General features: G+C 54.1%; 4 protein-coding genes across 4 annotated transcripts; 3 read left to right on the top strand and 1 right to left on the bottom strand.

Annotated features, from left to right (window-relative positions):
- Positions 1–550: 550 nt before the first annotated feature.
- AYO20_02961 (replication factor C subunit 4) lies at positions 551–1,796 on the top strand (the record flags this gene model as incomplete). Its single annotated transcript, XM_022641265.1, has 4 exons — positions 551–642; positions 694–1,014; positions 1,065–1,487; positions 1,607–1,796. The coding sequence occupies 4 exons, from the start codon at positions 551–553 to the stop codon at positions 1,794–1,796; spliced, it is 1,026 nt and encodes a 341-aa protein (XP_022502796.1).
- Positions 1,797–3,223: 1,427 nt separating this feature from the next.
- AYO20_02960 (hypothetical protein) lies at positions 3,224–4,187 on the top strand (the record flags this gene model as incomplete). Its single annotated transcript, XM_022641264.1, has 3 exons — positions 3,224–3,304; positions 3,362–3,503; positions 3,571–4,187. The coding sequence occupies 3 exons, from the start codon at positions 3,224–3,226 to the stop codon at positions 4,185–4,187; spliced, it is 840 nt and encodes a 279-aa protein (XP_022502795.1).
- A 1,399-nt stretch (positions 4,188–5,586) lies between these two features.
- On the top strand, positions 5,587–8,829 carry AYO20_02959 (hypothetical protein; the record flags this gene model as incomplete). Its single annotated transcript, XM_022641263.1, has 2 exons — positions 5,587–5,711; positions 7,119–8,829. The coding sequence occupies 2 exons, from the start codon at positions 5,587–5,589 to the stop codon at positions 8,827–8,829; spliced, it is 1,836 nt and encodes a 611-aa protein (XP_022502794.1).
- Positions 8,830–9,448: 619 nt separating this feature from the next.
- AYO20_02958 (hypothetical protein) lies at positions 9,449–11,602 on the bottom strand (the record flags this gene model as incomplete). Its single annotated transcript, XM_022641262.1, has 1 exon — positions 9,449–11,602. One exon carries the CDS (start codon positions 11,600–11,602, stop codon positions 9,449–9,451), a length of 2,154 nt encoding a protein of 717 aa, XP_022502793.1.
- Positions 11,603–12,962: the final 1,360 nt, after the last annotated feature.

Raw genomic sequence — 12,962 nt, 5'->3', positions numbered from 1 at the left:
TAACAAACAATGGAGTGTAGTGAGTGTACTCGTAGAGGTTTGATGACCTGGAAAGTTCTCCACAACCACTCGAGAACCACACGATGGCTCGAAATTTCTGGATTAACCACGAACCTGTAGCCCCAGAGCCCCAGAGCTTTGCTTGGTAATGACGTTTTCAAACTTCGGCAGATGTAGTCCGAGATAAAGGTGCATTCAGTAGAGGAGCGATCTCATTCGAACAGCAATAGGAGAAAGATGGATTATTCTCGTGAATGTATGCTCTTTCCCTGCAGCTCATCAAGGCTGCAGAGCTTTGCTTGTGCCGTGAAACTCACTTGCCTATAAGGAACTCGATTCTCAGTACTCGGAACTTGTAGGGGAATGACTGGCGACTGTAGAGCTGCGGAAGCCCAGACAAATCAAGATGGTGGCCCCGCCAAGCCTGAGCAGCACTTAACGCGTCCCGCTTAACGCGCCTGGCATCCTTATGAGAAACTGCGCTGTGTGCTGTTTTCATGATCCAACAACCCGCACAGCGACAAAAACACAGTATTGTCAAGTCATAACAATGTCGGGTCAAGCTGAATCATCTTCTGCGGCAGCGAGAAAAGCTCTCAATGCTGCTGGCAGTGGTGCAACACCAGATTACGAACTGCCATGGTAAGCCATTCTCACCCAAAAATCCGCAGAGCAGGATTGACCGACGTGAAGGGTAGAAAAATACCGACCTGTCTATCTCGACGACGTTGTTGGGAACACAGAGATCATCGAACGACTCAAGATTATTGCAAAAGATGGAAACATGCCGCATGTCATCATCTCTGGCATGCCGGGAATTGGGAAGACCACATCCGTCTTGTGTCTTGCGCGGACACTTCTGGGTGACGCATACAAAGAGGCCGTGCTGGAGTTGAATGCGAGCGATGAAAGAGGTATTGATGTCGTCCGGAATAGAATCAAAGGATTTGCGCAAAAGAAGGTGACGTTGCCACCTGGGCGGCACAAACTGGTTATTCTTGATGAAGCCGACAGGTATGGAGGTGCCGGCCGCATGTTTACGCGAGTCTAACGTGGAAGTGTAGCATGACACCTGGGGCACAACAGGCGCTGCGACGAACCATGGAAATCTATTCGAACACCACCCGCTTTGCATTTGCTTGCAACCAATCGAACAAGATCATCGAACCTCTGCAATCGAGATGTGCAATCCTGCGGTTTTCCCGTCTGACGGACGCGCAAGTGGTGAAGCGCCTGATGCAAATAGTCGAGGCAGAAAAGGTGGAATACTCCGAAGATGGCCTGGCTGCTCTCGTGTTCAGCGCAGAAGGAGACATGCGACAGGCGATTAATAACCTGCAGAGTACGTGGGCAGGATTCGGCTTCGTCAGTGGGGACAACGTCTTCCGAGTCGTCGACAGTCCGCACCCCGTAAAAGTCCAAGCAATGATCAAGGCATGCTGGGAGGGCAAGATCGACAGCGCAGTTGACTCGTTGAAGGAATTATGGTAAGTCATACGTTTCTGATCATTGCGGGCTCATGTCCGACAATGTGGAAAGTCACAACTAACCGGCATGGGGCAACCCTAAAAAGGGATCTGGGATACTCCTCACACGACATCATAAGCACTATGTTCCGCGTCACGAAGACCATCCCCACACTCTCGGAGCATTCGAAACTCGAATTCATCAAAGAAATTGGATTCACGCACATGCGCATTCTCGAGGGAGTCCAATCTTTTCTGCAACTGAGCGGATGTTTGGCCAAACTGTGCAAGATAAATATGAAGCCGGAGCTGTTTGAGGTTCCAGCATGAAGGACGAGCGATTAATTAACGGGACGGCAAGGGGCGGCGGCACCAGCGGTGTGCTGAGAGACGTCCCAGATGCCATCTTGGCACTTTCAGACCGACACAGGCGGAGACCCACGCTTGCCTCTTGAATGAGAATAAGGACTACGATGTATTGCTTGGCAGGCTTGTACCGAGCCCAGCCAAGCTCCAAATCCGCCAATCTTCGCTCCAGTGCTGCGGCGTTCAGCGTTGCCCCTTCAAGAGGGGCTCGACGGTTACTCGGAAGTCGGGGCCCAGCCACCGATTGTCCGATCTGAGTAAGGGGAGGTCAATTCTTTCTTTCCAGCTTTCCACGTCATCATCTACTGATTTGTCCCCTTCGAGGAAAGCCGACGTCAATCACTCTGAACCCCTTTGGTTGATTTGACTGCTCTCCGGACTACGAGTACCTTGCTAAGTGATAGTTCGGGGAGGTTGCGGTAGCACAAGCAGCGTGACGCGTCAGTGCTATTGGCATCAGTCGGGCAGACACAGACTGTCGGTTGAAGCTGAAGATTGCCCAGAGTCTACGGACGAGCAACATACGAGGCCCAGTGCCCCTCTCGCTTGAATGGAATTTTGAATGTGCCGTATTTCGAGGCCTCAGAACCAGGGCTGTGATGGCGGCGAGGCCTGAGGGTTTTGAGGCTGAGGTGCAGATGAAGGACCATTGACCTGGGACTTTCCCCAGGTCCGCAAAAATAGACACGAATCAAGATGGACCTTTTAAAAGCCGGACCTCTGAGAATTGAGTTTAGCCCCGATTGGGCGTCACGGGGGCGTGTACCTTGGCCCCGATGCCAGATAGAGGGATGGAGAGATGGATGAGCCAAGCCAATTGATGTAGCCGACTCTGGAGGCCGTGCCAGCCTGCCAGGTCCTAGGCAAGCCTGGCAAGCCTGAAAGCAATTGAATGTGCCTGCGCTAGGCTCCAACAGGCCTGAAAAGGCCCTAAAGAATCAAAATTTCCCGGCCATGGCTTGCATGACGCGTCCTTGTCTCCGACCTCCGTTCCTTGCACTAAGAGGACTCTAACTGTCAATAGCTAGCAGGCTCCCTTACCAGCCACTGAATCCCCGTATAATGATGCTAAGTTCGGACTTCCAAGAAACCGCTTCCAGCCATGCGGTAAGGCTGTGCGCTCCACCCCTGTTTCCCCCCAACCCTGCGATCATCCAGAGGCCGTCTCTCGAGTAATAAGGTGACAGACAACAAACGCATGGCTCGCCTGAGGCTCGTTGCGCCCTACGAGATCCCTATATCTTGCTCCTTCCCTGCCACAACAGACAAGCCCGTCTTTATCCTCCTCAACATAAGTCAGACCTCGACCGACATTCTCAGTTGATCATACTTTGTACTCATTTTTCACCACTACTTAGTACACGCATATCAAATATCCATTCTCATTCAGTATGAAGTCTTTCGCATCCGCTGTGCCCTTGGCGGCAGCCCTGTTCACCACCTCCACTCTCGCATGGCTCCCATCCTGCTCGGTATGTCCTGCGCACATGGTCTCTTGTTAAAGGGTCTTGATTCTAACAAATCTGCAGTGGTCTGACTGCATGGGAAGCTGGGATGGCACATCCTGTGACGCCTCCAGCGGCTGGGACTGCCTATGCTCCAATCAAACCGCCATCGCTCAGTTGAACACCTGTGTTGCAACATCCTGCACGAACACCACCGATCAAGAGGGTGAGTTGCCTATCACCACAATAAGAGCCAGGAAATAAAGTTCACCGAGCTGACAACTGAATAATAGCTATCTATGGCGCTGTTGCACAGCTTTGCGCCAACGCAGGCGTTACAGTCACCAACTCTCAGCAAGCAACATTTAGTGCTACCTCTGGCGGTTCGGCCTGGCCTTCTCAGATCACCGCCGGCCCCGGTTTCGGTCCCGGTGGTGGTTGGAACTCGGATCAGTGGTCAAGCTGGATCTCTGCTTGCTCCACTGGCTTGCCCGCTGCTCCCAGTGGATGGGGTGGCCAAGGTCCATGGGGTGGCCCAGGCTCCTGGGGAGGTCGTGGAGGTGGTCCTGGTTTCGGACCTGGTGGCTTTGGACCCTGGGGCACAAAAGCCAGCGGTGTCAACTGCGATCAATGGACCACCTGGACTGCTGGCTGGGGTCCTTTCTCATCGTGGACCGGTACCTGGTCCGGCTGCAGCACTACCACCAACAGCCCTATCCCTGCGACCATCACCACGACCGTCACGACTGGCGGCTCGACTCAAGTCATCACCGGCACAACCTTTGGTATCCAAGCCGTCGCTGCTGCTACCAGCGCCTCTGACTCGGGCAATGCTGCTCCTTCTCTTCGAGGTCTCAGCGCTTGCGGCGCTCTCGTGGCGGCTATCTTTGCCACCATGATTGCTCTGTAATTGCACTTCTGGAAGAGTTGCATTCTTGACATGGGCCACCAGTATATTTCTGATACCCACTGCATTGGACACGGAGAAAATGTTACACTGGGACGGTCAGGGACACGAGATTAATGACTATCACCATTATTATAGGCATTCATGATGGATTGTATTGTTACTGGGGAGTTTCAAAGTTAGTCCATATCACTGCGACCGATACGAGAATGAAAACATTGTGCCCCTAAGCATTTGTTCCATGACTTCGATTTCCCTTGTCACACCACCACGTGAGCTTCGAAGGTGGTTGCGAGGCTGCCAAGAATTTCACTCGCCCATCAAGATGTCACTACGTCATCCTTGATCGCAGGAACAAACCTCTCGGTAGTCCAAGTCACATCATACACCATGAGATGCGCTTGGTGAGTTCAGAGTGCGAGCCAGGCACTGGTTGTATCTACGAGGCAGCAATCTGGATGCGAGTGCAACTGCAATTCGTGCCGGGGAGAATGGTCGCTGCCTGATATCTTCAGGTCACCTGCTCCTGCCACGTTGAATATCTCGAACCACGAGCCACCGTGCCACCACCAAACGCAACTTCTTTCTGGCTTGGTATAATCAAGAACAACCCTTCTCTTCTACATACATCCTTCTGACCTGGCTTTTCATCAGCTTCGTCCTATAATCCGACTTTTTCTGGGAACCAAGAGATCCAAAAATACGTCCTCATCGCACATGGTCGCCAGCCATGAAGACTGTCAACACCCTTCCCCTGCTTCTTGCCTTGTGGTGCATTTGTTACGCCCACAGAGCCTGGGCTCAGGATGATGTTGATGCATGCGCTGTAAGTGAGCCAAGTCTTGTTGGGGCTTAGGGTTCCATTCGCTAAGATGTTCCCCTTAAATAACAGCTCGCTTGTGTCGCAAATGTCAATGGTACGAACTGTCAGCGAAGGTATGTTGTGTGCACGGTATTCCGCGCCATGTACAGGTAGTGGTCGACTCACGGGGTCGTGGCTAACGACAGTGAACAGCGAATGGCCGTGCCTGTGTGCCAACAACATGTACATTGAGAGGCTTAACAACTGTACCGTGGCTTCTTGCAACGCTACGGATCAAGAAAGTCTGTACTGGTGTTTCAATGCTGCTATCAGCCGGAGACTGACCACTTGCAGTTACGTATTCTGCAATTGCCGAGATATGCGCCATATTTAGTGTGCCTGTGACTGTGAGTCTTCTGTCTTCATCTCCGGCATCTCTTTTTGAGTGCGAAGATCTATCGGTTTACTTGTAGATTTTGTCAACTTCGAGAAGCAGTGACACTTACCTGTCTTGAACAATAGATTGGGCCTGAGGCTACTGTTTCAATTTCGACATCCGATCCTTTGTTCAGCACCGTGGCCATACCAAGTCAATCGACCATGCCTCCCGCAACGACTCCCACGCCCTCAGGTGCTACCGGGACACTGCTGTCGACAGGTAGTGCAAGCACTTCGATGGGCTCGACCCAGGAGCCCTCGGCCAGTTCTGGCACTTCCACAGGCCTGTCAGTTTCTCCGTCGCAGTCGTCGAATGACGTATGCCCGTGTAATCGACCTTCGGAATGGATTTTAACCTTGGGCGTGGGAATTGCAAGTCTCGTGAACATTATCTCGCTTTGAGGCTGGTAGAGCAGGGACCAGGATATTCCAGCTGGGAATTTCGCCGATATGCTTAGGCAAAGCTAAGAGAGCCCATCGGCTTCCAGAAGCGAAATCACTGGCGGTCTGCTTTGTTTTCGAGCACAAGAGCAGCGGTTCATGCAGGGTCGACCCGCTTGCACAGGGCAGCCAATGACCAGGTTGGGAGAGAAAAGAAGCTAGTGGCCCAACGGTACCGGAGAGGATCGAGGTATCAGCGAGCGGCTAGCCCTGCTTCTTAGGGATTGCCCTACAAGTATTTCGTCCCAAGTAGGGATTTGCGCAGGATCAACCCCCTTTAACGACATGAGAGTTATGACATAAGAAGCCACCAATTTGTCAGTCTGAGTTGCTTTCTCGAGAGACATCTAAAACTGCTTGTGGCGGACCTGACACATACATGTATCAATGAACGGCCGGAAACAGAGCCTTCCGAACGATGGCCTCAGTCCTTGATTTTATGTCGATCACACGGTTTGAGGAGGGAAGGGAGGCACGTCAGCGGGTGACATTGGGGTGTTCAGGTCGTCGCTCGATAATCGTTCCCCCTTTTTCTCCCCAAAGTGATGCCCAATTGCCTATCACCCGTTGTGAAAGTTTATTAGCCCTAGCAAGCCGCCCCAGGGGGAGCAAAGGCCGTCTAGCCCCGTAGGCCACATTACGGGGCGCAGGCGACGAGTATTTCGGAGCGAATTGGGCACCATGATCTGCGAACCCATGTCTTTTTTTCTCAAGCTAAAGCCTCTTTGAGTTGTAGTTGTAGGGATTTGCCAATCCTCGCAAGTCATTTATACGAATTGGGAGAGGCGGAAAGGACATCCCGACGCGGGATGCTCGTTAGCGATCAATAGAAGGTAGGGGGAGGGGGAGGATCGCTTGGGCCAGATGGTGCTGGGTGGTGCGAAGTGGCTCAAACTTCGTCAAACCAGCTCTGGAAAGTGAGGGAAACTGAACCCGGGAGGCATGGTGGCACAAAGGTCCATATAATAGGATGAAAGGATACGGAATAGCCTCGAGTCAGCCTGCGTAGGGGACCAAGAGGAAAGATTATTCCCTTTTGTCTCTGGCCTGACGTCCTCTTCCTCCAGAATTGACAATTTTGAAGATTTGGTTGTATGAGTTGTATTGTCGATTCACCCAGCGTCCACGTCGAGAGCGCAGAATGCTGCGCAGGCGGTTGAGTGCCCAAAGCAGCAGTGGTAGTAGTAGCAGCAGCAGCAACGCGTTCCTGCAGAATCGAAGCCCAGCAGAAATTCTAGGGCTCCTTCTCTCAGCAAGCGCCCACCAACCGCAGGCAGCATCAGCACCGGAACTCCCCCTACCAGAAACACGTCCGACACGCCCGACACGACCGACCCTCACCCCTTTCCACTGCCCATCCACGCCTGCACCCAAGTCGCTGCAACTGCTGCTGCTGCTGCTGCACCATCCACCATCAATACCGACACCACGGAGCCTGCATCCTTGGACCACGGCCATTTATCACCGCGGGCGCTTGAAAAACAACCTGTCAGAGATGCAGATGGACTGACCGCAGAGATTCATCATTCCCATGCTCCATTTTCAGACCCGCGATCTTTGACCTCATCCTCCACCCAGCCTGCACCTCCTGCCGACTACCTCCTATACCAACAGAAGCCGCTTCCCCTTCCGCCTGCACCTTCACAAGCTCCTAGTCCATACAGAAGATCCTTCCTCGAAGTATTACTGCCGCGACAAGGCCAAAAAAGAACCATTCCGGCCGACGAGCGCTCTGCCACTTCTCGTGTCCTCAATCCCATCAACTACGTCCCTCGTCCTACTCCAGTGCGAGTCCAGCCTCAACGACCCCAGCTTTCCACCGACGTGGGTGCCGGTGTTCGCGGCACCGGCGACGTCCACACTCTCCTCAGCCTTCCCGAACAACGTCGCTCACGTCAACACTCTCCCACAGACCCCATCGTCGAGCACAGTCCTCATCTGACTCCAACCGGCGACAGAACTAGTATCGGTCTGCCTTCTAATCAACAGCGTGGTAGCACTTTCTTTCCCGACCCTCCTTCACAAGGTACCGCCGGACTGATGGTGGACCTGGAAAAACAAGATCCCAGTGGCCTCAAACCGCCTGAACGGGCACACACCGTACCTGTTTCCAAATTCAATGGAGACAATGGGACTGCGACGCAGCAAGCACCCTCTGTGTTGGGACAGAGCTATGGTGTCAATCCTCTCGACCAGCCCTTACAGCCTCCACGGCGCATCACCTCCCACAAGTCATTGAAACGAGCACAATCCGCTGCCTCAATACACTCATCTGCATTTGGCGGGAGAGCCTACACAGATAGCGGCCATCCTCCAAATACGGCATCTCTAGAAGATGTTGAAAGAGGTATACCGAACGGAGATGAAGACAGCGACGTGGCCGAGGAGCTCGCTTGGGGTCCTTCCCACCCTTGTTTCCCGCATCTCAATCCACACGTTCCAGTTCACTCACCCGAGTACACCGCCACACGCATAATCCGTATCCGTCGCGACTGGATGGTGGTGGGCGACCTCGCTCCTACATTCTCGAATATATATCCCGAAATCCTCGACCCTCTAATGCAAGAACAAGAATTCCGATATGTAATAGAACACATCAATCAAACTCTCTGTCAAGCGTACGACCCTCTCTCTGCATGGAACTGGTTTGACGGCATCATGGGTGTATTAACAGGGTGGCTCTGGGAAGATTTTCGACCCTGGGGAATAAAAGGCGCTTTGAAGGGGTTGGAAGAGTGGTTGGAGGATTGGAATCACACTGTCGGCGCGCGAGATGGTGTGAAGATTATCCCGCTGAGGAGGACCGGGTACATGAATCTAGACATCCAGATTCCCGATCCCCAGGTGAGAGTCGTCGCGGAGGATGGGGAAAGTCAAGGTCCTCGACCCGATACACAGGGGACTGGGCCTGCGATTGTACCGGCGCAGAGCGCAAATATTGGTGCAACGAGCAAGACCCATTGATGACTCGACTGCGACTTCACGAAAGAGCGGAGCAGGGAAGGGGAAGTGTCATGGCGCCATTGGAGACGCCCGAAAGGGAAACTCGTTCTTTCTTTTGTCATACTCATGTCGTGCTTTGTGCATATTGGACATATTCCAGGCCCATCGTGGGCACGTATCACAGGATTGGGGGGCATTTTAGCGAGGGTTTCAGCAAGGCGTTTGAGATGTCTTTTTTCAAAAGTCCCCACGAGCATGGGCAATGGAATTGGAACGTAAGAGCGGGTCCGAAAAAGAGACATATCTTGCGATAGCGGCGGCGAACAAGTGTTGGTCGGTCGGTTTTGTATTGTTTACAGCTCCCACAAGACAATGTCAGTCCGAGGGAAACGGGGTTTTGCTTAAAAGGTGACTCTGTCTTGATATCAACATGTACAGCTACAGCTACTCGATGGATGTGGAAGAAAGATTGCAGCTTGGTTATTACTCCTCTTCGTGGATCCTTTCTCACTTGTTATCAACCGACGTCACGGCAGAATTGAAAGAAAGGGATACATATAGATAGATACCCTGATACTTCGTTCGCCCTATCCATCCATCCTTGGGTTTGATAATGTCGTGGGTTCATCTGTCTGTCCATCTATCTATCTTTCTCTCTCTCCTGCGCGCCGACCCTCTCTTCTCCAATGTTATTCCTCAAAAACTCGTCGACGACACCCCTGAAATCCTCGGCGAGGTACGGCTCGAAATACTCCCTGAACCAGTCCTTGGCTGCGTCCCACAGTCCCCGAAGGCCCAAGTGGCCCAGGCACAGACCCGAGCTCGAGCCAGAGCCCGTCTCCCTCGACGTGGTCGTTGTCGTCGGCAAGACCCCGCGGGTGTTGCGCTCGCGCATGCGGAACCGTTTGCGGTGCACCTCGACCCCGAGGTCGCGGCACAGCACGTCAATGTAGCTGCGGGCCTCGAGGAGTAGTTCTGGCGCCCTGGCGCCGCGGAGCCCGTAGCGCCGTTCCTGGAAGGCCTGGGTGAAGCGGATCTCGGCGTCGGCGAGGCGTCGGAGGACATCTTCGTCCTCCTCAGCGACTGATCGGTCGACATCGTGTTGTTGTTGCATAAGCTTTGGTTTCTTCGAGGACGGCGGTGGCAGTGGCGTCAAGGTGTTGAATCGGTCGGCGTCGGCCCTGTCGACGAGGGGCATGGGCCTGCGTGCAAACAGGTCTTCGAGCCACGCCACGGCCCAGAGCGCGCCGATCTCGGACGTCGTGGCCGTCTGCGCGGACGAGATGAAGCCCGCGAACGCCAGCGTGCGGTCGTCGCGCGCAAAGTGCCTGGACGGGATGATGAAGCGATACAAACCCCATCGTGTGTGTGAGAGGGTCCGGGTCGGGTCTTGTGGTTGAGCGGGTGGTCGGTTCAACGTCGCTGGGAAGAGGTTCCGGATCTTGTCGTCGTAGAATTCGAGGGGTGGGAGGGCCGCGTCTGCTGGTATAGCGGGAGCTGGTTTGCGAGCATCATCACCACCACCACCATGACTGGACGCTAACAAATCTGGGTCTTTGGTCCTCGTGGTGCTGCTGTTGCTGCTGCTATTGCTGCTCAAGGGCACAGGGAGCCCAATCTCTGCTGCTTCCTCTGGCTCGAAGAAGTCCAGGCCCAGATCCCAGCCGATGCTCCATATGATTGCGTCAGCCGGGAGCCGCCTCTGCCCCTTACCCTCCTCATCCACGAGGATTTCTCTACCTTCGCATTTCAGGGGCGTGGCACGATAGACGGTGAGTTTGTCCGGGTTGTCCTCGTGCAGGGCGTCGAGAAACGGGTGGCCCTCGACCACCAGGCTGAGGTATGTGGTGTAGAAGAATAGGGACTTTTGCTTGGGCTGGATCTTGCGCGAGTTCTGGCTCCGCCCGTAGTGGATTTCCCTCATGATGGCCCAGCTCATCAGGCCGAAGAAGGCTTGCACGAGCCAGGTGCCAAGCACCCAGCGTCCCGAGTGCAGAAAGCCGTACCAGAAGCCGCTGGTGCTCCAGATGGACGGGGTGAAGACGGGGAAGAACCGGGTCAGCGCGACCGCCAGGGGGTTGGGCTTTGCGTCTGGGTGGGAGATGATCAGCGGCGCGCCCTGGTCTGAAGGGCGAATGAGCCAGTGCACCCGCTTGTGGCGGGCGAGGAAGACCGAGCATGCCTCCACGGCCGACTTGCAGGCGCCGACCACGACGACATCTTTGACGGTGGGGTCCGCGCAGATGTGCTCGTGCACGCGGCCCAGGTCGCGCGAGTGGACGGTCGTGCCCATGTAAGACGAGACTGGCACCGGGATCGGTCGGGGCTTGGAGTACAGACCCGACGCAACGACGAGCTTGTCGCACTCGAGGACCTCTCCGGTCGCCGTCTCGACGAGCCATCCAGGTGGCTGAGAGGGCGCTTCCCGCCTAGTGACTTTGACGACAGTCGTGGCGAAGCGGATCTTGTCGTAGACGTCGAACCTGCGGGCGTAGGCTTCCAGATACGCCTGTTCTCGGGCTGCCGGGACCAGCGAGTGCCACGGGTAGTCGTCATCTACCATCGACAGGTCCGAGAGCTCGTAGTATCCATTGGGAGCCTGCACCATCAAGCCCGGGTACTGGCGCTCCGTCGTCCACACGCCACCTGGATCCCCTGCCTCGTCGAGCACGAGCAATTCGAGCGGTCGCCCGAGATGCTTGCAGACTTGCAAATAAGTCTTTGCGGCGACGAGGCCGGCGATGCCAGCGCCAATGACGATGACGCGAGTTGGTGTTGTTCGCGGCGCAGACATGGCTGGCGATGGAGGTGTCGAACGCCTCTGTTTCCTCGTTGGTCACCTCAGGTCGATCGATATCTCTTGGGGCGCGAAGTAGCCCGTCATCATCATCATCATCAACATCTTTCCTTCCGTAATCCTCGTATATGGAAGGACTCGACCGGAACGTAATTGGACGCCTGACGTTTGCCTGGTTGTGGAAGCGACGCGGTAATTCATACATACATTGCCTCGTTGGCTCTGTTTTCTACCCCCATGTCAGAAGGAAACGTGATATGTCGGCTGTCCAAGCGGATTTTCTCTCCAACATGACTGGATGGTGTGAGGTAGGTAGCCAGTAGCCTAGCCCTCTGAGAAGTGGCCGAGACTAAAAGGGGGAAAAGTGAGGCCTGTTTCGCAACAACAACACCAACTCTTGAGCTTCCTCCTCTTCTCCCTCTCTCCCTCCATTCATCCATCCCAGTCAAGTTGAATTGTGTGCTTGGTGATTTCTGACGTGGCATGGGGGAGGACGCAGGCGAGGGTCGCAGGCAGGCATTTTACAGGACAAACGTTCGTCGACCAATCCTCGCTGGGAAGACAGTTCTTGGTTCGTAGGTGCATTCTTGGAACGAGTCCCACATTGACGACTTTTTCGCGACCTTGATTGGCCCCTAAAGCAGCAATTTTCTCAGAGAGTAGAAAACCGTAGCAAGCAGTGAGGGTGAGGAAGAGGGAGAGGGAGAACCTGTGAAAGTCGGTCCGATGGCGAAGAAAGGTGGAGAGGTGTGCTCTCTATATCTCTCTTGAAAGCACTTCCCTGTCTCGGTCTTCTCATTGGGTCTTGGACAGATACCGCAGACGCACATTATCCAGGGTAAACGTGAGGCCAGATCAACCCCTGAGTCGATGACAATGCAAAAGGACAAGGTTCAGTGAGTGGCCAGAGTGAGGCTGTTGTTTCAAGAAGCAAGGGTGCGATAGATTGACAGGTATATTGGTCCTCAAATGGCTGGACCGTCACTCGATTGCACCACGCAGTGTCCACCTATGACTGCGAAACAAACCACAGGGAACTGCCTCCGAAGCAACAATCAGGAGCCTTGCAATGCTTTAGAATCTGTGGTTCTCGTTCGAGAAAGCCCGAAAAATGGTACCGACCAACCTGACGGTAGCTATGGTACAGAAGACTCCTCCTTTACAAGCATCGAACATCAAGCATCGATCCATGTAAAACAAGATCCGATCCAAAAGGGGCCAACAAAACAAAAAAAAGTAGAATTCCGCCTGCCTGTTTCCGCGCTTTTTTCCTCCCCCCCCCCTAAAGGCCTTTTTTGCTGTGAGCCAGGATTACCGGTTCTCACAATTCGTAGTCGTACATCATGCAAGTCAAAAA

The sequence above is a fragment of the Fonsecaea nubica genome (genome assembly GCF_001646965.1).
Source record: "Fonsecaea nubica strain CBS 269.64 chromosome Unknown Scaff13, whole genome shotgun sequence".
NCBI lineage: Eukaryota > Fungi > Ascomycota > Eurotiomycetes > Chaetothyriales > Herpotrichiellaceae > Fonsecaea > Fonsecaea nubica.
Note: the sequence above shows the minus strand (reverse complement) of the source record. Positions and strands in the feature narration are given on the sequence as shown.